The sequence below is a fragment of the Talpa europaea genome (genome assembly GCF_964194135.1).
Source record: "Talpa europaea genome assembly, chromosome: 15".
Taxonomy (NCBI): domain Eukaryota; kingdom Metazoa; phylum Chordata; class Mammalia; order Eulipotyphla; family Talpidae; genus Talpa; species Talpa europaea.
The window spans coordinates 7474067-7499108 of record NC_140083.1 but is presented as its reverse complement, the minus strand read 5'-3'; the positions used below and the strand labels follow the sequence as shown (position 1 = coordinate 7499108).

At 57.6% G+C, this 25042-nt stretch overlaps 1 protein-coding gene across 3 annotated transcripts in view; it reads left to right on the top strand.

The window, feature by feature from the left end:
- TOM1 (target of myb1 membrane trafficking protein) overlaps window positions 1-24521 on the top strand; it is a gene marked incomplete at its 5' end in the record, with an annotated part of 33185 nt that extends 8664 nt beyond the window's left edge. Inside the window, 14 exons of one of the 3 annotated variants that reach the window (XM_084256452.1) lie at window positions 6459-6543; window positions 7410-7488; window positions 8303-8452; window positions 8701-8835; window positions 8974-9120; window positions 11643-11759; window positions 13854-13987; window positions 15694-15727; window positions 16053-16146; window positions 16942-17062; window positions 20099-20174; window positions 23264-23323; window positions 24215-24254; window positions 24330-24521. In XM_084256452.1, coding sequence (XP_084112578.1) covers window positions 6459-6543; window positions 7410-7488; window positions 8303-8452; window positions 8701-8835; window positions 8974-9120; window positions 11643-11759; window positions 13854-13987; window positions 15694-15727; window positions 16053-16146; window positions 16942-17062; window positions 20099-20174; window positions 23264-23323; window positions 24215-24254; window positions 24330-24484 — 1427 coding nt within the window. In that variant the 3' untranslated portion in view covers window positions 24485-24521. Of the gene's footprint in view, window positions 1-6458; window positions 6544-7409; window positions 7489-8302; window positions 8453-8700; window positions 8836-8973; window positions 9121-11642; window positions 11760-13853; window positions 13988-15693; window positions 15728-16052; window positions 16147-16941; window positions 17063-20098; window positions 20175-23263; window positions 23324-24214; window positions 24258-24329 lie in introns of all 3 variants that reach the window. The other 2 variants (XM_084256451.1, XM_084256453.1) reach the window with 2 other exon arrangements.
- Between the last annotated feature and the right edge of the window lie 521 nt (window positions 24522-25042).

Here is a 25042-nt window from a genome sequence, read left to right as displayed (position 1 = left end):
GGAAGCTGAGTGCTTTGGGTAGCCCCCTTCTGCAGAGGAGAAACAGAGGCACTGAGGTTAAGGCATTCACTCGGGGTCTCACAGCTAGTAAATGCTCAAGTCAGGATTTATGTGTGTCCACCTCGTTGCTTCCCCTTAGAATTGAGAGGAACATGCTGGTTTTCCTTTTGAGTGAAAACGAGACTCGCATTAACATGGAGAAAACCCATCTAGAATGAATGTCTTCGTGGCTCTTTCTGTGTTCCTCTCCTCCCATGTCTGCCTCGTCCTCACACTTGTCCCCACCTCGCTGGAAGCGCAGGTGAAGGCGGCCCCCTGCCACTGTTTCTGACTCCCATAGCAGGAGAGCAGGACCTCCCCAGGAGCTCCCCAAGAGACCGCCACATATGATTGAGTAGCCAGAACTGGGACACTAAGAAGGCTAATGGGCTGGTGACTTTCAGTACGACAGGCTGTGCTGGCCCAGGTACGCCAGCCAGCATGGGCAGAGGCGCGCGTTCCCACGCTGCTTACAGATGGGGATGGCGAAGCCGCTAGAGATCATGTCCAGAGGGTGTGGTCTCGGGAACAAGGATGCTCCTGTGGAGGATGGATTAGGGACGGACATGATCCTTTTTAAAAAATATTCAAAGGACTGCCAATTGGAGGAAAGATGAGGATTTCTACACCACAGCTAGTAAGAAATCAATGAGGGCTCCGGGGCATTTCATTTAAATTAAAGTGTTATAAACAATAAAGTTTATTGTCCTCGAGACTATGGCCTCAGCCCTCAGTTCAGTTATTCAGCCAGCATGTGTGAGTGCTGTAGCTTCATCACAGTGGGCCCTGTCTGCTGTGGAGGATATGGCCATTCATCAGCTGTAATTTCCACCCTTGAGCCCACAGCCTAGTGGAAGAGACAGAAAGAAACAAAGAAACCAGTTCTGTAGGTTGCTTTAGCAAGTTCACTAGACAGGGCTTACAGCTGTGGTCCTGCCAGTGCGATGGCCAAGCGAGTGAAGCGCAGCCCTCCGAGGGTTCAGGGCAGACTCCTTGAAGACCTGCCCTTGAGCTGGGCTTCGGAGCAGGGGCTCAGGTGCAGAGGCAGAAGGGGCATCTTCCTAGAAGGACTAGTTGACATGGCACGGTCACAAGGCCTGAGCTGGTGGGAAGAGGAAGTGGGGGCTTTGGTGTAGTTTGGGGTCTAGGCAGAGCCTGTCTGTAGCACAGGTCTGAGGAGCCAGGGCGGCTGGAATTCGGTACCCAGAGAGGCGCGGTAGTTGGGTGCATTGGTGCAGGCACATGGCTTCCCTAGCACAGTCTTAGGTTGCGCAGTTTCAGGCTGGGGTTGGCAGCTCGGTGATGTCAGCTCAACACCAGCCCTTTCTTTCTCTGTCCTTAGTATGTTGACCTTCTGTCCTGGGCTTAAGCTCCAGGCACCATGTTTCCATTTGCGGGGCAGGCAGGAGAAAGGGTGCAGAGGCTTTCCTCTCCCGGGCCAGGCCTCTGCATCCCGGAAGGGACACTGTCCATCTGCTGCCCACAGTAAAGGGACTAGATATCCTTTACTCCCTGGGGGTCAGAACTATCTCCTGCTGACTTCTGAACCAGGCCATGGCAGAGGGAGTGGGGCCGGTAAAGAAGAGGGGAGGGGCAGCTAGGCAGACCGGGATGAGGCTGCCCCTGCAGGTGTTGCTGGGGCTCGGGGCCTGATTCCCTCTCCAGTGCTGAGGACAATGTCCTGGGCCAGGGCATTCGTTCCTGAGATCAACCCCTCTTTCCTCTCTGGGACCTTCAGCCTCCTCCAGGCTCCTGGACCTGTCCCTGCCTCAGCACAGGCTTTTTTCCCTCTGTCAGCTCACAGTTCTCCCCAGTCCTCTTCCCGTCTTCCTTGGTGACTCATCACTGATTCATCCACTGGGCAAAAGCTGATCCTCTACCAGTATGTCCCTCCCCTACGTTCTCTGACCTGGCAACTCCTGCTGCACACTCAGCTCAGATGCCACCTCCTCCCTGACGCCTTCCAGGCTCCCTCTGTGGGTGATCACCCTCTTCGTGCAGCTCACACAGCACTCTGGGCTGGCCTCAGTCATAGCAGCTCTCCTGGTGCTGGAGCACCTCCTCCAGAGCGGAGGTCTGGTGTTCATCTTTGCCTCTAGCACCTGGCATGGGAGTGGACAAACAATAGGTGCTCAGAGTGTGTGACGGGGAGATTAGATGGCGGGGTAAAGGCATAGAGAAGGGATAGGAGGACACGGGGCAGGGGCTGAAGGCAGATGGTGGGTGGGAGGGAGTGGGTGAGGAAAAGAGGGGGTATTACTTACAGCAGATTCCAAGCATCCTGTCGTTTCATTCATAAATGTTGCAGTCTCTAAAAGGTGCTCAATAGGATTTAAGTCTGAAAACAGTTAAGACTAGAAAGAAATCACAAAGGCTAACTGGGGTTCCTTTGAGGGTGTGGGTAGGTGCCTTTTAGCGTGAAAACAAGGCATTCAGTAAATGTGGTCCAAAAAGAATATGTATGTGCAGGAGCCACTGCTGGGGCGCTGGTTAGGGAGAGACTCTCAAGGGGGCCTGCGGGCCCCTGATGGGTACAGCACGTCGTGACTTTTCTGTCACTGTCAGCTACCTCCTCTCCTGGGCCCTGCACGGGGGACCCTGCCCCAGACTGGCCTCGGGCTCCGGGGGCACGGTCTGCCGGGGTTGGCAGTCCCATCACAGACCACATTCCTTTGAGTCCAGGATGGTGGAATGCAAAGAAAAGCCACCAGCTGAGCTCTGGCGGGTCATCATCAGTAAGAAAACAGTCTCAAAGGGCTCACGGCGGGACGTGGCGCCACGATCAGTGAAACATGAAGATTAGTCTCCACGCGGGATGGGGACGGGGGCGCAGCACTGAACGCGAGCAGAGGGGCAGCTGTCTACCGCGCTGAACAATGCTCTTCGTCCCCCCAGAGGGCAGATCGGGCTGTCCCGGGAGCGCCTGTCCTCTTCTGCACCAGCACAGCCACCAGCACAGCACGGTCTTCTCCACAGACCTGTCAGTCAGGGCACGGTTACATTTTGTGGAGTCCCTGTGTCTGTGCCCTCCCAATGGACTGTAAACTTCCCAGGGGCAGACCTGCTCACTGATGTCTCCCCAGGGCCTGCGTGACAAAGGGGGCTGATTTGGAGGGGCACTAACATGGAGGAACCGGGAGTATTTGGGCTTAAACCTGCTCTGCAGCCTACAGGCTGTGTGACCCTGGGCAAATCACTGACCTCTCTGTGCCCCTGAGTTTATTCAGCCTCTGTCTTTGGGTTGTGAGATGGGAGTGGTGGGGGGTGACTGAGCTAAGTGGGGTGCCAAGGACTGTGCCCAATGCAGACTGAGTCCCTGGTGAGTGTGGAGACAGCGGGGGTGGTGAGGTGTTCAGCATCAGTGTCCTCCTCTGTGACCTGTCACCTGACTGAGAGAAGAAAGGCCTGTGGGGGCCAAAGGGACATTAGCATCCAGCTCCACTGCCCCCCAGGAGGAACAGAGTGGGAGCAGGGGCTGGAGCTGGAGTCTATAGTGACCACTCTTCATTCTGTCAACCAAGTCCCAGTCCTGGAGCACAGTCAGTGTCACGTGAGGCGGGGAGGGGGTGGGAGGGGTCTTATCTGCTTAGAAGATAAGATGTGAATCCAGGGGCTTGGATCTCTGCCCTTGGAATCCCAGTTAGCAGGCGGGGCCAGACTCATCCCACTCTCCAAATTCTGTGCCAATGCCAACATGCTGTGTCTGCCCCAACGCAGAGAGGAAAGGCTACTGGACAGACAGACAGGGGCCCAGTGACCCAAGTCCACAGAACCACCTGCTTTAGACCATAGCCCTGCAGCCTGGTGGCAGGTGGAGGTGTGCAGGCCTGGCTTCCTCAGCAGCTGGGACACGAGCAGAACTGCTACCCTGGGCTTTCAAGGTCACCGCCAACAGCTCAGAAGTCGGGAAGTCACTTTTCATTCTGCTAGAACTGGTAACCATCGTCAGTGTTCGTGCTCTCCTTCCTGACATGGCAAGCCAAGTTACTTGTGGTTCAAACAAAACCAAAGCAAATATCTCCAGATTCTTGTGGGTCTGGATTTCCGCCCTTAATGGATCCTCGCTTTCCCCGTGAAATGTTGAAGGAGGTCCTGCCCTCTGCCCGGCAGACGGGAGGGGAGCCGGCAGAGACAGCCACGGCGCCCGTCCTGGCCTCCTTCCACTGCAGTTGCTCAGGCTCTTGTGAGTCTCTTCTGCCTCCCTCCTTTGTTGACTCTGACTGAAACCAGCCCTTATCCATGCTTCGCCCAAAGCCTCCATCCTCTGAATGGCTCTGCTCAGGCATCAGACTGTCTCCAGAACCCTCCATACCCACCTTGGCCCCTGGGATGCCATTCCTCTGCCTTAACAAGATGCCGGTGCCCCTTAACAGCCTGCTTACCATTCCTCACAACCAAAACCCCTCCACCTCCGTGATGCTCTCTCCCCCAGGAGAAGAGGGAGCCTATCTTTTCAGGAGTCTCCGGGGGTCATGAGAGGAGGAACTGCTGAGAGGCTTGCTAGTGGCGTCGGGGCCAGGAGGACAGAGCAGAGTGCCTGACTAAGAGACTGGGCAGCAGTGTCAGCAGTGCTCCAGCCTCGCTGCAGTGTGCCCTCTCCCTGCCTCAGTGTCCTCAGGAGTGAGACACTCCTGAGACCATAAATCCAACACCGTGAGGAGAACGGAGAAGGTCTGTGGGGCCACTGTCCTTGTCGGGTAGGAGGACGAAAGCCAGTTTTGCTTCTAAAAGCAGAGGCCTACTATAGTGGAAAGGCGTGTGGGCCAGGCCGAGGGCCAGAAAACGCCTCTGGGCACAGGAGGGGCATGGTCACTTTCAAGTTTTGGAAAGTTCATGCCAAGCAGCACATAGAACGGCTGCGGGGGAGGGGGAACTGAGGCGGTGCTCTGTGAGGGGGAGGTGATGGCCGGCAGGGGCAATGGCAGAGGGTGGGGAGAGAAGGAACTGGGTAACTCAGAGAGTCCGGAGTGGCACCTGCAGGAGTCTGGTGGAGTCTCTGTAGCCAGGAGGGGGATGGCCCTGATGTTCTGGCCCTTGTGACTGGGGGCCGCTGAGCTGTCACTTCTGGAGGAGCAGGTTCTTTTGGTTGGTTAGCCACTGCTGCCCCCCACCCCTCAACCCTGCAAAGTAGGGCCCAGCTCCCTCTGCTCAGGGGAGCACTTGCTTGGCTCTGCTTCTGTGTGGCTAAGTGGGAGCGTGGGTCCCCAAGGGTGGGGAGGGTGGCGTAAAGAAGCCACACTTTGTATATAATCATGGGAGGAAGAGCCCATCTGTCAGCCCCTGCCCCCTCCCCCAGCCGTCATCTCAGAGGTGGAGCCAATTGCCCTGCTGTGGGACTGTATGTGGATGCCTCAGCTAGCTGGCATGTGTCCTGACCACCCTGGCATCTCTCTGACCAGAGGATCCAAGGCGGAGCCCAAGGTGGAACTGAAGTCAGGCCCAGTTCACAACCAAAGTCACGAAAGCCGCAATTTAGGTTGTTGACTCTGCGGCCCAGCCCAGGCGTTGCCCTGCAGACAGGCCTGCCTGGCTGTCTAGGAGAGGGCCCCGCCCATGTGGGGGCTGCCCCTCCAGACAGGCCTGGCTGCGAGTGTGCCTCCACTTCTCTGGGCTCCTAGGACAGAGACCGTGAGTGCCTGGTCCACATTCCATCTGGCACTCCATCTGGCACAGCCTGCACATCAGTAACTGTTCGGTGAGGGAGGGATCAGCCTGCCTCCCGGCACCCCCGCCATCCCCATGAACTGGGGATGAAAGAATCCCCCCTGACCCCCAAGACTCAGTCATCCTTTGGATGTGGACGAGAGAGCAGGTGGCTGTACGAGCACGCGGAATAGTGAGTTCTCGTGCCTGGTCCGCCCAGCACTCTTGGCAGATGACAGAGCCGCATGCTGTGCCAGCAGGTGTGCCAGCGCTTCACGCCTGGAGCCAGTCTGGAGCCAGCGTCAGGACACCAGGGTCTCATTCTTTGAACCACAAAATGTTGGCCCCCACTGTAACCTTCTTCCTCCGATCTCCAGAGGAAGTAGCGCTGGGAGGGCTGGGGGTCCACTGTGCGTCGCCCGCCCCGGGGGAACTGTGCACAGTTGAGTACTATCTCCGTGTTGTCGTGTGAAAACAAGCAGCCTGAGGCCAGACCCACGGGTCCTGCCCCACTCATCCGTCTGGCACGCTGAGCCTCGGCCTCCTCAGCCGCCAGGGGACCATGGTGCCCCGCCCCACGTGCCTGCTGGAGGATTAAGTGGCACCACAGGACAGTGTTGGTCAAACCGTTAACATAGCACCTGACCCAGATTGCAGTGTTGTCTTCCCCGCTTCTCCCCTCTCTGTACCCCTGCGCCACACACCCGCACCTCACTTTTAGAGTATATCCCCCTGGGACCCTCCCCACCTTTGTGACTGTGGTGTCTTCTCCGCAGAGAAAGCTACCGATGGCGCCCTGCAGAGCGAGGACTGGGCCCTCAACATGGAGATCTGTGACATCATCAATGAGACCGAGGAAGGGTAAGGGCCCTGGTGTTGGGAGGGGCCCCACAGGTCAGTTGAGCGCCACCCCCAGGCAGGAGTGCAGCATTTTAAGTATATTGGACCCGGGATCTCATCCAGCCTCTCATCAGATGGACCGGGCCGGAGAAGGCAAATGCAGAGCCACAGGGCATGCTGCTGGCCCCCGGATGGGCCAGCCCCATGGCCTCCCAGCTGCCCAGCCCACTGGCTCTGCCTCGGATGTCGCCCAGGCAGCTGGCCTCTCAGCACCATGCTGTGTTCTGTGGGCTGAGCTGTGTTAGAGACGCCCCCTTTTCTCAGTGAGCCAGAGCAGACTTTCATTTCCTTAAGATGTGAACCAGCAGAGAGGGTCAGGGAGTCACAGCAGAGCAGTGAAAGTGAAGCAGAAGCGAGAGGCTAATCAGAGCCTGCCCAGCACTGCCGGTGCACAGGTCACATGCAGGCTTGGCGCAGGGAGCCCTGCTAGGTCCGTGGTGTGGGGGAGGAATTGGCTCCTGAGCATGACCAGCTGTGTGCCCTTGGGTCAGTCGCGTTGCCTCTCTGGGTCTTAGTCCTCAAAGGCAAAGCTCTTCTGGAGTCTTCCAGCCATAAATCCAACACTGTGAGGAGACAGAGAAGGCCTGTGGGGCCATCGTCCTAAGGAAAAGCCAGGGAAGGTGGGATGGGTGTGACACCGACCCCAGCCTGTGGCGAGGACCAGCCAGACCAGGCCTCCAAGCTGAACACCAGGATCTGCAGCTGGAGCAGAATCAGCTCCACCCTTCAGTCTCCGCCAGGGAGATCCAGCTGGCCTGCGGGCAGCCACCGGGTGGATGAGCTGCTTCCATTCCTCAGCCCATCCTTCCTTCTGTCTTTCTGCCCAGTCCCAAAGATGCCTTCCGAGCAGTGAAGAAGAGAATCGTGGGGAATAAGAACTTCCACGAGGTGATGCTGGCTCTCACGGTGAGTGCCCCGTCTGTCCATCCATCTATCTGCAGTTGGGACCACAGTCAGTCAGAGTGACCTCCCCTCAGGCCCATCAGGGCTCCCAGCCACCCTGGGTCTCCTCTTCCAAGACTGGAAAGGAACAGTTGGGGGGGCAGGTACTGTCCTGTCTACATTGCTGGCAGACATGGAGTGGGGACCATGCTCTCTGGCCTCCTGGCATGGGAAACCTGGGCCACAGGCCCTGCCAGGTGACATAGAAGGTGAGCCCAGCACCCCTGGGGGAGACCAGCAGAAACAGAGTTGGGTGTTGACTGGCCCCCGGACTCCCTGAGAAATGAGCATAAAGCAAATGCCGGTGGTTGAGGAAATCCTTATCCACATCAGAAGACCTGGGTACGAGTGGGCATCCCAGCTGCTGGGGCGGCTTTGTGTGGGGAGTGGGGATGAGAGCACTCTGTCCAGCCCCACGTCAGCATTTACATCTGGTGAAGCCTGATAAACTGAAAGGCAAGGGCCGCTGCAGGTTAGTGGGGACGAGGAGTGAGGAGTGGGAAGGGACTTTTAGTGCCTTTTTCTCAGGCTGTAGGGCCACCGTTTGCTAGAAAGTTCCCTCTGGTTTCCACGGGAGCACCCTCTTGCCTGGGCGCTACTCACAAACAACATCTGGACAGGATTCAGTGGGCACTGAGGTCACTTGTGTTGCGAGATGTCACTTCAGAAATCCCCGTCCTCTGCTCAGCTCCCTTCTGGGACATAAGCAGGCGTGAGGGTGGAGGTCCTGGCCACCCCCTCCCTCTGATGGTGCTCACAGGCCCCTCACGGCCCCCAGGTCTTAGAAACCTGTGTCAAGAACTGTGGGCACCGCTTCCACGTGCTGGTGGCCAGCCAGGACTTCGTGGAGGGCGTGCTGGTGAGGACCATCCTGCCCAAGAACAACCCCCCGACCGTCGTGCACGACAAGGTGCTCAACCTCATCCAGGTGAGCGGGGCTGCTGTTGCTGCTAGTCCTGTTCGCTTTCCCCTGCGTCTTGTTTGGGACCTACTCAGTCAGCCTCTGACAAGGGGCACAGGGTGTTTGTCAGCTGTGGACCCTGCAGAGGAATGGGCTGTCCATGTGAGGCAGTCAGAGGACCAGCAGCTCAGGGAAGGAACTTCTGCTGTGGGGCGGTGGGCTGCAGGGCAGCAGTGAGCAGTGGTTACTGGCCGTGTCCCCTTGTCCCCTCTCAGTCCTGGGCTGACGCGTTCCGCAGCTCTCCCGATCTGACAGGCGTGGTCACTGTTTACGAGGACCTGCGGAGGAAGGGCCTGGAGTTCCCGATGACTGACCTGGACATGCTGTCGCCCATCCACACGCCCCAAAGGGTAAGGAGCCCAACTGGTTGGGTGGCAGTTGGAGGGGAGGCAGCAGTAACCAGCAGAGCGACTTTCTGCAGCTACTTTCTGTTGGCCCTGACCATCTGCACCTTTCTGGCCTCACTGTCCCTGGTTTTGGCCCTGTAGACTGTATTCAGCTCGGAGACAACATCGGGACAGAATGCTGTGGGCACCGACGCCAGTCATCAAGGGGACTCCAATCAGCACTCTGTCCCTGTGCCTTCCCCTGCCCTTCTCCCCAGCGACACACCCATCACACCGACCCCTGAGCAGGTAAGCAAGTGAGCCCAGGTGAGCCACGGCAGGGCAGGGGCCTGGCCCCACTCACGGGGTCCATCAGTGCAGTCACGCTCTCTCAGCCACAGGATAAGTCCTGGAAGTGGGTCATTAGGTGGTATTGGCTCTGCAGATGTCATAGAGTGCTTTACCCAGCCCTGTGGCGTGGCCTACGGCATGCCTAGACCATGCAAGTACTGTCCTGTGGGTCGTTGGCAGTGATACCCATACATGGCGAGGCTCCGCTCTGCCCTCACACAACCCTGCAGGGCAGTTCCTGGCCTTCCGTTTTGGAGGAGAGGCTGAGACAAGTTCACCTGCCCAGAGTCACACAGCTCCTCAGAGAGAGTTGGGGTCTGACTCCACGAAGGCTCTGGCCCTGTCACTTGGCCATTCCCCACACTGTGTTCTCCATGGAACACTTCGGTAGCACCAAGGAGAGGAAGTGCCCGACAGGCAGCCCCTCAACCCCAGAGGTGCTCCCGTGCCCGTGTCGTTGCTTATGAACTCGTGTAAGATTCTGTTTGAACAGAGGTTCTGGCTAAAAACAGTTAGAAAATATCTACCCAAGACAAAACATTTTTCAAAACCCTGGCACTCCGGCACTGCACCGTGACGCTTCCTGAGAAGCCCCAAAGAGGTCTGGGTGGTGGGAGATTACGAGGGCGGCCCAGGGCGGGCTGCCCAGGGCTGGTGGCAGCTTTGCAGGGCTGCCCTCTTTGGACCAGGTACACCCTGGCCCAGCGCCAGCCCTCAGCTTCCCCGTCCCAGGCGGGGAGAAGACCACTGACGTTGGTGAACTCACCCTCTGGGCGACCTCCACAGCCACGACCGGTGTTGGGGGGGACTCAGTCTATCTCAGACATGGGTGTGGGGTTGATTATTTTTGAGGCAATTTGCAAACTTCAGACCCATCCCATCCCCTAAATGTGCTGGAGAGAAAGACAAGATGCGCGAGCGCACACCACAGGCCTCTTGCACTGCATCGTTTAGAAAACAAACTTACAGAAGCAACTGTCACACCCCGACCTATTGGAAGAGGAACTTCTGGACTTTGTGGCAAGTTATGAAATCATCACCCCAGAGTTACAAATACACCTAGAAAAGTTTTCCTATCTGACTAAAATAATTATAAATGCATAAACAATTGTAAAAATTGCCCTATAAACCAGAATTTATCTGATCTAGTTATGATTTTAATGAGTTCGCCTGAAGTCTGGCATCTGTGTGCAGTAAGACTGATTACATCTGGAGGGTGGAAGGTTCTTGCTAAACACGACTCGCCTCGGCTTTCCTTCATGTGACACGCTGACTTCTAGGCCGGCGGTGATGTAATCCCAGACTCCTTATAATGAGGTCCCGATGGACCTGGGTTTGGAATCAGTAATTTTTCCACTCATGTACATGGAGTGCTAATGAAATAGACAAAGGTACCGAACATTTTGCGGGCGTTGGAAGGTGTCCCTGACCCCTGGTGGATGTGCCAGCTGTGTCTGTGCTCCCGTGTCGTCTTGATACTTGGGATAATGGGGTAACAGTACCCGCCTTGTAAGACTATGGGGAAATGTAATTAGCAATATACATGAAGTGTTTGGCAATAGTTGTTGGTCACCAGATGGTAGCTACTGTTACAGGAATGTGAATTTATATAGTGAAGCTCATTCTGAAATCAACTAGGTCACATGATTTAGAATATACCAGCTTCTCAAGATGTAGGCTCGACCCATCAGACATTATTCCATAATCAAAGGGCTCTTCAGATCAATATTGGGATCCTCCTGGATGTTGACAGTAGACACAGCATTCATTGGGGATTGAAGCCCCAATGAATGAAGAGCCCCACAGCATGGCCCAATGAGTGGCCTCACCACCTCACTGTGTGAAGAAACAGTGATTCCCTAAGCGAAAACCTGGAACCCCTCTGTTGCTAAAAACTACTCACGTCCCTTTAACTCCAAATCTGAGTTATAGTCAAAGTGGGGTGGCACTGAGACTCAACCCTGGAAAAGCCTGGAACTCCAGAGAGATCAGGAGCAAGACAACATCCCATCCTCTGAGGAGGGGAGAGCGTGAAATCCTTACCCTAGGCAAAGAGCGTGAAATCGCATATTCTAGGAGGAAAGAGGATAATCATCTGTCATCCTAGGAGGGAAGCAGAGCGGCTCCACCCCTGGGGGCTGTCCTCCAGGGCCTCGTTAACTGCCCCTTGGGCCCAGGAGTTGCGGGAGTCGTCCCTTTGAGTCCCGTGGTTCATTCACCCTCAGCTTCGTCCCTTTTGGCCTCTCCCTACATCAGGCTACCTTGTATGAAGATGGTAACGGTTGGTATTACCTCTGTGAGGGAACAGTTGGGGGGCTAGGGGAGAACCACCCCAGGCCTCTCAGTGCCACCTAGAGTGAGCTTGGTGGCAGATCAGCAGCTCGGTGCCACCCTGGGGCTGGTGGCCCCGGGCTCTATCCCTGTGAGCGGCATTGGCTCCAGACCCCTGGCACATTCTCACAGGCCGATGGTTGTTTCAGATTGGGAAGCTGCGCAGCGAGCTGGAGATGGTGAGTGGGAATGTGCGGGTGATGTCGGAGATGCTGACGGAGCTGGTGCCCACCCAGGTGGAGCCTGCAGACCTTGAGCTGCTACAGGTGAGCAGTTGTCCACCCCTAGGTGGCTTATTTCCCTCACACGTCTTCCCCACCCACGCCACAGTTGTCACAGTTCCCCTGAACTCCTTGATCATGGCAGAGCTGTTAAAACCAGGGACTTGGGAGTCTGTCAGATTGGGGTCCAGGACTTTACCATTTTCTGATTTAAACAAAATAGCCTCTCATGCCTGTTTGCTGAGCTGCAAGACTGCTCTGATCGGCAGAGCAGACTCAAGTTTGATGGGGGAACTAACATGTAAAACCCTCATCCCCGTGCCTGGTGCAGAGTAGCTCTCGGGGTGGGAAGGGTGATGGGCTGACCTGAGAGAGCTTGCGACTTTGCGATGAAGGAACTGAGGAGCTGAGGCGCAAAGCTGTGGGCTTTCCCTTCTGTGTGTCAGGCAATATTCCCACAGCCCCATGCCCTCTGTGAGGGTTGGGGGCACTGGAGCAGAAGGGGCTGTGTTTGGGGATTGCTCCCTTTCCATGGAGTTCCATTCACCCAGGCACCAAGAAAGCTGGGCCCCCAAGGCCCAGCATCACCTAAACCCTGAGGCTCAAACCCTGTTTGTTGTGATTCACTTGTCTATGTTGCTATCCCGCTGGGCCTCAGGCTACTGCGGCGGGGCCATGCCGGGCTCCTCTCTGGGGCCCTGCACCTCGCTGAGGACACAATGCACTTGCCCAGGGCCTCCCTGTACGGGGGCTTGAATGAACTCCTGACTCTGAAGACTAACTGGGACCCATGAGAGAAGCTGGAGAGAGTTGGGGAGCTGTAGTGCAGTTGTTTTCATGGGTCCCAAGCCACAGCCATGCCATTGTGGGGGGCTGAGAAGGCTGAGCTGGCAGGTCAGCTTGGTGTGGTGACAGCTCACATGCATCCAGCGCTTCCGTGAGCCGGCCCTACCGTGGCACTTGTTCTTAGCCCTCCCCTCCCTACCCCATGAGGTAGGGTATTATCCCCTGCTTGTTTTCCCCCATTTTCCAGGTCAGCAAACGGAGGCAAAGATGTCATATAATATAAGCAGCAGAGCTGGGATTTGAACCCAGGGTCTGTTGCTCTTCTGCTCTTGAGAGGGGCAGCCAGGCTGCAGGAACAAAGCCACAGGTGTGATGGTCCCGGGGGATGGCCTGCAGAATGTTGAAAGTCACCCAGACCTGCCCCACTGCCATGCTAAAGGCCCTGAGGAAATCCCAGGAGAAGGCCTGGCCAGGGTGGGGTGGGTGACAAAGTCCTAAAAAGAACCAGAATTAACGACACCTCAGGAGAAGTGTGTGGTCATAAGGCACAGTGCCTGACCACTGTCTGCACCTCAAGGTTGTGACCTAGCACTTCTCCAGCCAATGCCTAGTCTTACTAATGAAAAAATGCTAAGGCTGGCACCCCTCCAAGCAAGTTTAAGTCTGTAACACTTACTGATACCATGTGGCCTCCTGGGTGGGATCCTGGAACAGAAAAAGGCTCAGTGGGAAAACAGGTGTAGTCTGAGGTTGACTGAGTAGTGCGGAGCCAGTGTTACCTGTACACAGTCAATAGGATAGTGTTGTTGGACCATCTTAATATACGCTAGACCACGAGGCACTGGTGAACAGTTTGCAGGAACTCTCTGTACTGTCTTGGCAACTTTTCTGTAAATCGTTTTACTCCAAGGTAAAAAGTATTAAAGAAGAAATTAGAATAATGACCCAAAATTTCAGAATAGGGATTTGTGGGTAGTAGTTGGAATCATGTAGACATTTCTTGTGCTTGGTTGCAGACCATGACACACAGAGAAGTGGGGTTTGTTCGGCCACCTTGCAGTCTGATTTTCAGCTAAGTCAGGATGGCGGCCAGACTTCATTCTGGAGTCTGCACAAAGCCGAGTGAGCCCAGCAGCATGCTGAGCATGTTGACCACCTCCTGCATGTTAAATGTTGATGTGGAACACATAGAAGGGAAATACAGGTGCTCTTTCGTAGAACCCCAAAAGCTCTCCTGTAGACTTGGAAGCCAGTCTTGGAACCTCTTCCGTCCTCTGAGGCCAGAGCCCACCCATTGGTGATGGACTCGCTGTGGCTCCAGTGACTGTGGTTGGCCTCTTCCTCCTTCCACAGGAGCTCAACCGGACGTGCCGGGCCATGCAGCAGCGAGTCCTGGAGCTCATCCCCCGGATCGCCAACGAGCAGCTAACAGAGGAGTTGCTCATCGTCAACGACAATCTCAACAACGTATTCCTGCGCCACGAACGGTAGCCCCACACCCAGCTCCCCCAGCCTCCACCCACTGCCCCATCCTAACCCCTTCCCCTCTGTCCCGTTTATACCACTGACCTGCTCGCTGCTTCTCAGTCACAAGGCCAGCCACCTAGTGCGGTGCCCTCAGCTGTCCTCTCCCATGTGGGCACGAACACCAGCCCTCTACCCACTGCCTCTCTCCTTGCCAGAGCTAGCCCTGAGCCCGGAGCCCCGCTTCCAGCACAGCCAGGCCTGGTGTGTCCTCCTCATTCCACCACGGCTGCTGCAGGCCCATCGACCAGTACCCGGAGCCTGGTTACTTCAGTTGAATTAGGGCCCTTTGCAAGTTACACAGAACATTTCTGGCAAACTTAAGTAGAAAATATAATGTATTCGAATAGCCTGTTTTAACTGGATAGCTTCCAGAATGCAAAGGAGAGTGAAGCAGCGAGGCCTCCCAACAGAATAGGCAGCACAGATCCAGGGATGCTAAGGGGTCTCGCGAGCATAAACTCTGGGACCATGTCCCCAGGGACATGTCTCCACCAGTAAATGCCCACATGGCTTCATTCTGTTTAAGAGTCATTCCCCAGGAGACACGCCGGCTCAGCTTCGTTGTGCCCTCAGGGGGAGAGGGACCAGGCCCCTCGAAGGTGGTCCTACCATCATCACAGGAGATAGGGAAGAGCAGCTCCCCAGAGGAGTACTTAGGTGCTATTACAAAAGAAGGGAGAAGGGGTGCTGGGCCTGAAGATCCAGCATCCCCCACACTTTCTTTGTGCCTGTAAAACAAGATTCGTGGTGGTGCCTACCCCTTAGGGTGCCTGAGAGTCCAGGCACTGGTGCCTGGAAAGCACTTAGGGCGTCCACAGCCAGGCAGCAGCCACTCCGGGCTCCTCCAGCCCCATGTTCATCGCGTGTCTTTATCCATCAACAGACACTCATCAGTTACTGAATCCTCGGGGCTTTGGGCTGCTGCACACCCCATCTGCCAGATATACTTGTTCCATTTTGAGGTGTGGGCTGAGAGGTGGTCCAAGGCTGCCTGGCCTCTGACACCACAGTCATCAGGCCTTGTGTTTGCCTGGCCCTTCCCAGTTGACAGGCCCAATAGACCACTCCTACTCAGTGTTATTGCTTCGTCCTCTTGTCGGGGAGGCAGGTTCCACTGTCATCCCCTTTTAATAGACAAGGAGATTGAAATTCAGGGGTGAATTTACCCAAATTCATCATTAATAAGCAGCAGGGCCAGGACTCCCACAGGTCCCAGGCCAAGGTCCCCCCACTCCACGCCTCTAGCCCCCTGGCCTCTCCGAGGGGAATACATGGCTCCAAAAGCAGCATGGGAAATTGTCTTGTAAATGACTTTAGAGTGCCCCTCCGTTCCCCAGCAAGTCCATGATCACTGAGGCAAAGTCGTAAAACAGTTCTTGCCTTACTGCATGCTGTGCATTCCTGTTTTCTATTCTAGTTTATTCCTGTTTGTTTAGCACTGATCATGGCCAGCACTATTGACAATCCAAATTGAGGGGTGCTTTGAACAATTCCCCAGGAACAACAGCATAAATAAACTGGATCTCTCCAGGGTAACCTGGGTGCTCTGTCAACCCACTGGGGGCGCTGAGTTCCTGGTGAGACCCGCAGTGTGGAGAGTCTGCCCGGGCTGTGCTCCCGGGCCTCTTAGTCTGTCTCCCTAATGCAGCTCTGTTCTGTCTTGCAGGTTTGAACGCTTCCGGACAGGCCAGAGCGCCAAGGTAAAGACCTCTTTCTATGACTCGGCCATGGAAATGTGGGAATGGGAAAAAAGACCTATGCCCTGCCCTCCCCAGAGACCCTGAACAGGCTCAGAGAGTGTCCCCTTCTAACTTTGTCACTGTCCCTTTAAGGTAGATTAGGCTCTGCATGAGCTGATGCCCCAGGGTCTGCCCAGCCTCCCAGGGGTGAAAGCTCTGATGCCTCATGTGCTGCTGGGGCCTAGAGACAGGTTCTAGACAAAGGGTACAGGCCCCGGCACTTTGGAGCAGGAGGGGATGAGGCTGCGTGCAGGCAGGATGACAGCGGCATCGCCCTTTCCCCCAGGCTCCCGGTGAAGCTGAGGCCACAACTGACCTGATCGACATGGGCCCTGACCCCAAGGCCACGGGCAACCTCTCGTCCCAGCTGGCGGGAATGAGTAAGTGCAGTGCGGGGCCCTGGCCCAGGGCACGTTAGGTGCTGTGGGCACCCCAGCAGCGCTGGGGTGCCCTCCTGTCATACGGTTGGAGCTGGACCACCAACAGCAGAGCATTGGCCTTTCCTCACCAGCATCCCCAGCTGAAGCTCACTACAAGATTGAACACCCAAAGTGGGACTCTTCCCCACAGCCCTCAACTCCTGAGCTCCCCAGGGCATGAGCTCCCTACAGAGCAGGCGGCACAGGTCCAGGGATGCTCAGTGGGCTTGCTGGGTGGGCTTGCGCAGTCCTTGAGTTCCCTGCGCCCCTCTGTCCTTCTCTGTAGCAGGGCAGGCACGGGCCTTCTTCACAGGGCAGCCCCAGGGCTGAATGAGCTGCGTGGGCCAGCTCTGCTGTACACCAGCAGCCACCCTGACCATCGCTGTGATTAGCTTTAATGTCATCAGTTGCCCGCTTTATGCCCAGCCCTGGGAAATAATTAATCCTACTTGAATCACTCATCCCAACTGCACTTTTTGAAAACTCAATTACACCATGTGGGACCACTTCCCTGCTGCTCAGCCCCTCTCTCTGCCAGGTAGAGCAGGCAGCTTTCCTGTTCTCATCCTGCCAGGAGGGCTGGATCCCCACATGGAGAAGGTGGACCCACCGTCCCTCAGCCAGTGGGTGGCCTGTCCCCACTCTACCCCGTTGCTTCTCTGGAACAAACCCGGGCATGACAGGGAGCAGCTGCGCCATGGCTCAGTGTATGAGGACAGTAGGTGGACCCTTTATGTGGCCTTTCTGCCCCCACAGACCTGGGCTCCAGCAGCGTGAGGACTGGCCTGCAGTCCCTGGAGGCTTCTGGCCGACTGGAAGACGAATTTGACATGTTTGCGCTGACCCGGGGCAGCTCGCTGGCTGACCAACGCAAAGAGTGAGTGGCCTGGCCTTACCCTGTCCCTGCAGTTTGGGTGACTCCCTGTCAGGGAATAGCCTCCTCCGGGCCCCTGAACCTGGCATCTTGGCTGGCACACCGCCCTCTGCCTGCACCCTTCAGGACTCCTACCCCACGTCATCCAGTGGGGCCAGAGAACCCTGTGGCCTCCAGACAGACACCTGCCCCACCGGTAGGGTGGGTGGGAGTGGTGACCATTGGTGTGCCCCAATCTTCTATCACCTGATCAGATGAGGTAACAGGTCTCAACAGCTGGGTCATTTGCCTCAGTCACCAGACAGCTGATGTTGGGCACCACTGACTTGGGAGCCCATGACTCTCTGGTCTTAAAACACAGGGTCTCCAGCCCAACCCAGCCCCAGTGCACTGTACGCCACGTCACTTGTCCCCACCACCTGGAATTTGCAGACAGCTCCTTGTCTCCTGGCTTGGGTTAGCCTCTCTGCACTTTGTGCTTCCCTGGGGACTGTCCATTTCCAGGATGGTGCTTTCAGCAGCAATGTGTCCTTTGGGCCAGCCCCCTTTCCTCAGTTTCCCAGGACTGACTACACACAGGCTTACCAAAGGAAGCTGTCAACTTGGGGTCTTGTCAGCTCTTTCTTTATGACCCGGGCTGAGCTGTGAGCAAGCAGCATTTACAGCCAAGGATGCACCTCCTACTTCCGAGGGGTCATTCTGGTGTCTCTGGCAACTGTCAGTGGGCAGCCAGAGGCCAGGATCCCCACTTCACACCAGCCAGTCCAGGTCAGATCTGGCAGATTCAACCGGCCTGGGTCCATAACCAGCCTTGGACTGTGAGCTACATCTTTAGTCTGGAGCAAAGTCTGCAGTCACAAGCCCAGGGGCCGAGGCTCACGGTTGCCATGGAGTTTGGACACATGAGCTGCTGCAGGTGGAAGCTAATGAGGATGCTAGGACTTGCAACTCACAGGGTTGCTGCCCACATTGGCCAAGCAGGTAGCACATTGGCTCAGCAGGCAGCACATTAGCCGTGCTGGGACCCGCGGGCACCTGGCCTGGCTCCCCAGCCTGGCTGAGGCTTGCTGGTGCAGTCACTCACTTGGGGAGTGAGAGAGGAAATCTCACCCAGAGCCCGCTCTCCAGAGCCTGCAGTCTTGGGAACAGTGCTGTCCGCACAGCCTGCTGCTAGGTGCTGTTCTGGAGCAGCATGTGGGCACTGAGTGGGGAGGTGGCATGGACTCAGCAGAAGGCACTCAGAGCTGTACAGCGAATTAGGGGACCAGGAAGGCTGCTTCAGGCCAGAGGAACAGTATGTGCAAAGACTCAGAGGCAGGGGAGAGTGAAATGTTGGGGGTGGGGCAGATGTGCCTAAAGAACATCCTTCACCTCCACCTCAGTCATGGTTCTGCGGGCCCACCCTGCAACCTGATTTCCACCCCAGCAGTGCCCAGCAGGGAAGGAGTGTCTCGTATCCAGTTCCTCTGTCCTTTGTTCTCCTGCCTGGCCAGCCTGTCAGGCATCAGCTGGCTCTTTAGCCCTGCTCACCTGACTAGTCTTTAGCTTTCCCATTTGCCTTGTGCACCGGGCTCCTAAATCCTTCTCTGCAAACCCAGCATCTGGCCCATGCGTCCCTCTACCTCTAATCAACAGGTCCCCGGTGCTACCTCTAATCAACAGGGAGCCAGTGCCCATCAGCCCCTCTGTTTCTGCTTTAGCCCACACCTGGCACAGCTGACCACTCAGCTGACCAGGTCCTGTCACACCAAGGAGAGTGACAAAGCCATCTGGGCAAGCCAAGTCAGGGGCTCTCAGCTGCGTGGGAACCCAGGCCCTCTTCCTCGTCTTCTTCCACAGCACTGTCCCCAAGACACGTCACTTCCCCCCAGTGCCTTTCTCTCTTCCGAGAGCACTGACACTGGCCCCTCCGGGGCTGTCTCAGGACTGGCCTCCTCCCTCCTGCATGGGGCAGGGGGCCCGGGTCTGCAGCCCCTGTGGGCCGGTGGGCTTCCTGCATGAGTGTGCTCAGCCCACAAGCATGGCCCCGGGGGCGCCCAGCTTTGGCCTGCAGGGCTGGGTGGGTGTGAGAGACGAAGAAGTAGAGGGGCTGGAGGTCGTCAGAAAAGAACAGACTGCCCCTTTGAGTGCAAAGGTGCATCCCTCGGTGTCTGTCCCCTGGCACTGGGCCTGCCTCATCCACCTTTCCCCCGGCATGTTAGCTCGGCCACAGTGGCGCTGCTCCTTCACCCTGAACAAGCACCTCCTCTGGGTCAGGCCGCATCGCCCGATCTTTGCACCACTTCCTGCTTGTCAGCCTCCCTGGAGGTCCCCGCTGTAGCAGCCAGCAAAGACGCCCTAGAGGTTCCCTCTGTAGCAGCCAGCAAAGACGCCCTAGTCCCCCCCAGACTACACTCTGTTAGCATGGGTTTCCTCCCACTGCTGGTTTAGTCTCTCCTCCTCCTGAGACTTCACCCCCAACCCCAGCAAAGTCCTGCTCCCTTCCCCCATGCACACACACACACACACACACAGCCTTGCATTTCCTCCCAGCTCCCCCATCCACCTGCATGCTGCTGGCATCCACCAGAGCACATTCAGGTACCCCCTGCTGTGCTACTGACACATGGGCGGGGGTTGCCTGTGCAGGTGCAAGATGGTACATCCCACTCAGGGCAACCTGATACAGAACCACCATTTATGAGACTAGGTGGTGGGAGCCCCTCAGAAAAAGGTCCGTAGATGTGGCTTCTCCACAAGCCCAGGATCATCGGTGCTACCTCGCCCTCTTCCAGCCAAAGCTGGTGGTGGATGTTGGTGAGCTCCGTCTCGTCTTTGGCCAGTGGCACCTCCTCAGCTCTCCAGCCTTGCCCATGCCCTTCATACAGGTCACTTGTCTCATCCCAGTTCCCAGAAGCAGAAAATGAGACTCCTTCCACCATGTCCGCAGGCTGCAGAGTGGGAGGCCTCGCTGCAGCCTGAGACAGCAACTCCAGCCTCACGTCAGCCGGCAAGCCAGGGATGGGCAGCATCTAATGGATGTGGGGACCTCTGTTTCAGGGTAAAATATGAAGCCCCTCAAGCCACAGACAGCCTGGCTGGTGCCTTGGATGCCCGGCAACAGAGTACTGGAGCGGTAAGCACAGGGCCCTGTGGCGCTGCCTGCGTGGAAGGAAAGCTGGGAACGCTCAGCCCCAAGCCACACATGCCGGGCACTGGTGTGGCACGGCCACAGCCCTTCTCTTGCCTGACTCTCCAGCTGGCCCTTCGTAGCTGACGACTTTAGTCCTGTTTCTCAGTGGAGGAAACTATTAGTTAGAGAAGTCAAGTCATCTGCTCAGACCCTCACAGCGAGGAAGGGTTAGAGCTGGCATGGACCTGACTCCGAGACGGGCTGTGTGCAGTAGCCTTGTCCCCACCCCAGCTCCCAGCGCCTGCTGCGTGTCCTCGTCAGGCCACTACCCTCTGGGCCTCGGTTTCCTCTTCTAGCCTCTGGGGCTAGCAGCACCCACAGTGGTCCGTGAGGGAATGCGGGAGAGGGCATGTTGAAGGTGCTTGGCACAGTTAGAACCAGCCACTGCCTCTCTGGAGACAGCTCGTGCGTCTGCAGGGGCACAGCAGGGGACAAAAGAACAGACCCTGATGCCACAGGGAGACACTGCAGGTCTCTCTCAGTGCCACTGAATTGCTGGACTGGCTTGAGTGGCATCTACGTGCCAACCTGAAGTTGCTTCCGAATGCTTTTCAGGCAGTGACCACTTCTGTCCCAGTAAGCGGACAGACAGAGTGGCTCCTTGGGAGACAGAGACAGCAGAGCCGGGGAATTGGGAGAGGCAGGGACGTGAAGTAGGTGGCAGAAGAGGAAGCAGGTGACAGCACAGGGCTCTGATGCCAGGGCAGGACTAGGTGGCGGGAAGCAATGCCTAAGGGCCTGAGGCAGCTAGGAGGACATGGATTTGGTGCTGCAGGGGTGCATATGTGGGCCCCTGGAACAGAGGACAACATTGATCGATTTCCATGTTAGAAGGCTCCGTGTGGGAGCTGGGAGGCAGTCAGGCCGGCTCAGTGACAGGGGGAGGAGGGGGGTAGACTTTGGCTTGCTTGGGGCCACACAGCAACTCAGGCATGACAAGACAGCGGCCCGGGCCCCCCGGCTCCACACCATCTGCAGGTCGCCACAGCGAGGAAACAAGTCTGCTTGCAGGAGAGCAGCAATAATTATTATTGCTCCTTCATCTCTGCTCGCTTAGAGGTTGAAGCAACTTCATTGGTCTGGATCAGGGTACGACTTCCTTAAAAGCGTGTCTGGAAGCCTCTGCTCCCCCGGCCTGGCAAGTGGCATGGCTTTTCCCCTGGACTGCCAGAACTGATGCCAGGAGCAAAGGGCAGAGTAGAATCAAGTGCCAGTCATATGGGCCGCAACGTTTGGCCCCGGGGTTCATAAGCCCCGTGATATGGGGTATTGGCCAGCATGTGACAGGCTTCATGGTGGTTCTGGGCGGGGAGATTGGGGGAGCAGTCGCAGAACTCTGGTCTCCCTTTCCCACCAATCTGCTCCAGGGTTCTAGGGAATGCCCTGTTTGCCCATTGATATGGCATCAGGGCACTGGGCATTTTCTAAACCTGGCAGAGTCTCCTGGACCCAGCAAACCGGCTAATACTGCCTACTCTGCTGTCCAGGTTGCCCAGACCTCCCCCAGGATTGCCCAGGGGACTCCGGGACCTTTGGGAAAGAGGAAAAACTTTACCTCTCCCTTCAGGACTCTAGAGTTGTGGGGCTATTATGGTTCACACCACAGGAAGACGCAGCTGTGCAGCACACACATCATGCACACATGTGCTGAGGTCACTTAGGCTGGACTATCTGAAAGGAGTGTCCCTGCTGGTGAAGGCCAGCCTTCCCATGGCCCTGGCCTGCCCTTTCCGCCCCCTTTAGCGTGTCCCTTTCTCATCCAGATAGGAGACAGCAGTGAGAAGAACCTCAGTGACTGGATGGTGAAACAAGGCATGGTGAGGAGGCGCCAGGCCAGCCACCAGAGAGCTCCGCCTGCCGCACGCAGGGGCCCTGAGGGACCCAAAGAACAGAGGGTGCTCTGAGTGTCTGAGGAGCCAAGGACCTGCTGGGCCCCTGGCATGGACTATCCTGGCTTCATCCAGCCAGTCCTTAGGCCTGCAGGCCCAACCCAGCACTTAGGACTGTCCCGCTCCCTCAGCCTTGCTTCCGTCACCCCGTGGGCCTATTCTGGCTCTGAGTGGGAAGTGAGAGCCCTCTGACAGCTGAACGGGGCTGGGCTTTGCCTGGCTCTGGGCTGGGTGACCATAAGTGGTCACTTGTGGACCATTTATGGAGTGGGCGTGGGCCGCCACTGGTGCTGCTGGGAAGGCAGCTCCTGCTGCTCTTCGCCGGGCTCTGCTGGGGTCTTCAGGTGCCAGGGGCAGAGCTTGGGGGCTGAACGGGCTGGTAGAGAAAGTCTCTGGCTCCCCTCCCGCCCGAAGTGTCTGGCTTCCTCAGGCGTTGCTCTGCCGGCTCTGTGCTCAGCTCTGATCCCGGCATCCCCTTTCGCCCCCTGCCCCCCCCCCTCCCCCAGCAGGGACAGTAGGCACCACTGTTACCCTCGCTAAAGGTGAGCCAGGCTAGTGTCAAAGACATGATGTCACCTGTCACACGTGAGCGACTGAGCCACAGCCCGTGTGACACAGAGGTCTGTCATCGCCTCCCCGCGATCCTCCCACTGAAGGGCCCTTAGAAAAGGAAGGCCCAGCCCTGTGCAGGAGCCTCTGTGGCCGTGGCCTCATCTGGTCACCTGGTGCCTTCCTCCACTCTGGCGTCTACGCCCCCTTCTGCCCCGAGTCTGCAGAGGTGCCTGGAGACAAGCCCTAGCGCCCCCCCCCCCCCGCCCCCAACCCCTCCCCTCATCCTGAGGCCTGGCCCCTCCCTGGGCTTCATGCATTTTTTTTCAAATGCTCCCTCGCCCCCACACTTAGTCCCTGCTCTGGGCCTGTGCACAAAGCTCCCCTGTTGGCCCTGCACCCCATCCCCCTTGCCTGGCACAGTGGGCAGAACTGGGGCCCAGGAGCTGGGCGGACACATCTTGGGGAGGAGATGCCAGGGCCTCTACCCTCAAGAGGGTGGAGCAGGACTGCTGCCTCGTGTAAGTGAGGGGGCTGCCGCTGTTCCCCATTGCACTGCCCCCTCCCCGCCTCACCCTCTGCCCTTCTTTCCAGATCCCCGTCAGCCAGGCCTGCCTCATGGAGGACATCGAGCAGTGGCTGTCCACGGATGTGGTGAGTCAGCCCCACCCGGCCCAGAGGCAGAGGGTCCGGCCTACTCCTCCGGAGGAAGCGATCCATCCTGGGGGCAGGGCGGGTAGGGTCACCTCAGCAGCTGCAAGTGTCCCCTCTCCTGCCACCCACTTGCCTCGTCCTGGGAACTTACAGAAGGGCCCAGAATCCACACTCCTTGCAGCTGCAGGAGCTTCCCCTGCCCTGCATGAGGTCCCGGGGGAGTTACACACTGGGGAGAAGGCAGGGGTGCTGAGAGCCCTAAGCTCTGCCCTGAGGCAGGGTGCTCAGCAGGCCTCTCGGGGAGGCACCACCCATACCCCATTTCACAGATCAGGAGGAGGTGAGCAAGCAGCCACCCAGGCAGTCTCTCCCGCTGGTCCCTGAGCGGGGAAGGGGCAGTCAGCCTCTGCCTCCCCTTTCAGGCTTCCTCACACCTCTCTGGACCAAAGACCATGCGCCTAGGCACCTAGAGGCCAAGGCTGGATTTTTTGTAAGCGGCCAGGCTGAGCTTCTGCCCAGGGTCAGGCGCGGCCCATCTGTTTTATCTGGCGGCAGAAGCGTGGCCCTCCCCAGCGCCACCACCGGCGTGCATGAGCTCTGGCCCTCCTGGCACTGGAAGGAAAACTAGAGTTCAGGAGGCTTCTTTGGGCTCTGTGCCAGGCGCCCTGCGTGGATCCTTCTATCCCAGTTTCCCAAAAACCCTGTGAGTCTTGCCAGGCAGAGGTCCGAGGCTGAGAAGTCAGGTGACACCCAAAGCCTCTTGTGGGGAGGCAGGAGCGGGGGAGGCTTCAGCTCCCAGGCTGGGACCACTCTGGGTCTGCCACCGGGTCACCCCACCCACGCCCCGTGCCAGGAGCCAGTGCTAATCTCGGCCTCTTCCTGCTTTCTCAGGGGAACGACCTGGAGGAGAACAAGGGCGTGACCAGTGAAGGTAGTAGCCCCTGCCTGCCCTCCCCCACGCCCGCTCTCGGCGCCCGGCCGCCCAGCTTCTTTCTCCTTCCTCTAGAATTTGACAAGTTCCTGGAAGAACGGGCCAAAGCCGCCGATCGGTTGCCCAACCTCTCCAGCCCCTCAGCCGAGGGGCCCCCAGGGCCCCCTTCCGGTGCTGCCCCTCGAAAGAAGACCCAGAAGAAAGATGACGACATGCTGTTTGCCTTATGAGTGTGGGGTCTGGCACCCTGCAGCCCCGTCCCCCTTCTCCGCTGGGGTCTCCCTCCTTCCTTCGGTGTTAAGGCTGCTTTGGGGGTGCCTTGTTACCCCCTTCTCTTCTCCTGGAGGATGGGGCTGACCCAGCCAAGGCTGGGCCCTGCTGCCTGGGGGTGTGGGGGCAGCTGGGTGACTCAGGAACAGGTCTTCTCTGGCCACTCCTGCTTCCTCCTCACCCCAACCGACCACTACGATGTCACTGGGAACTGGGAAGCCCTGGGACAGACAGGCTGACTCTTTCCTTGGCCTGGGTGACCCCCCCCGCATTGGGCGCCCCACAATCCCACACTGCCAGTCGAGGCCTGGCTGGAGGCTGGCGATGGCAGAAGCTTCTGTCACAGCCCCTGGTCCATCCCCCGGCCCTTGCCTGGAGCCTGCAGGCTCCAGTCACCCCTGGGCAGGTCTGCGGCCCTCGGCCGAGCTGCTCTGCAGGTACGAAGCTGTGCGAGGTGGGGCAATCTCACCACCTAGCTGCGGGGGCGCATCCAGGGAGCCTGGAACGTCTGTGCCCCC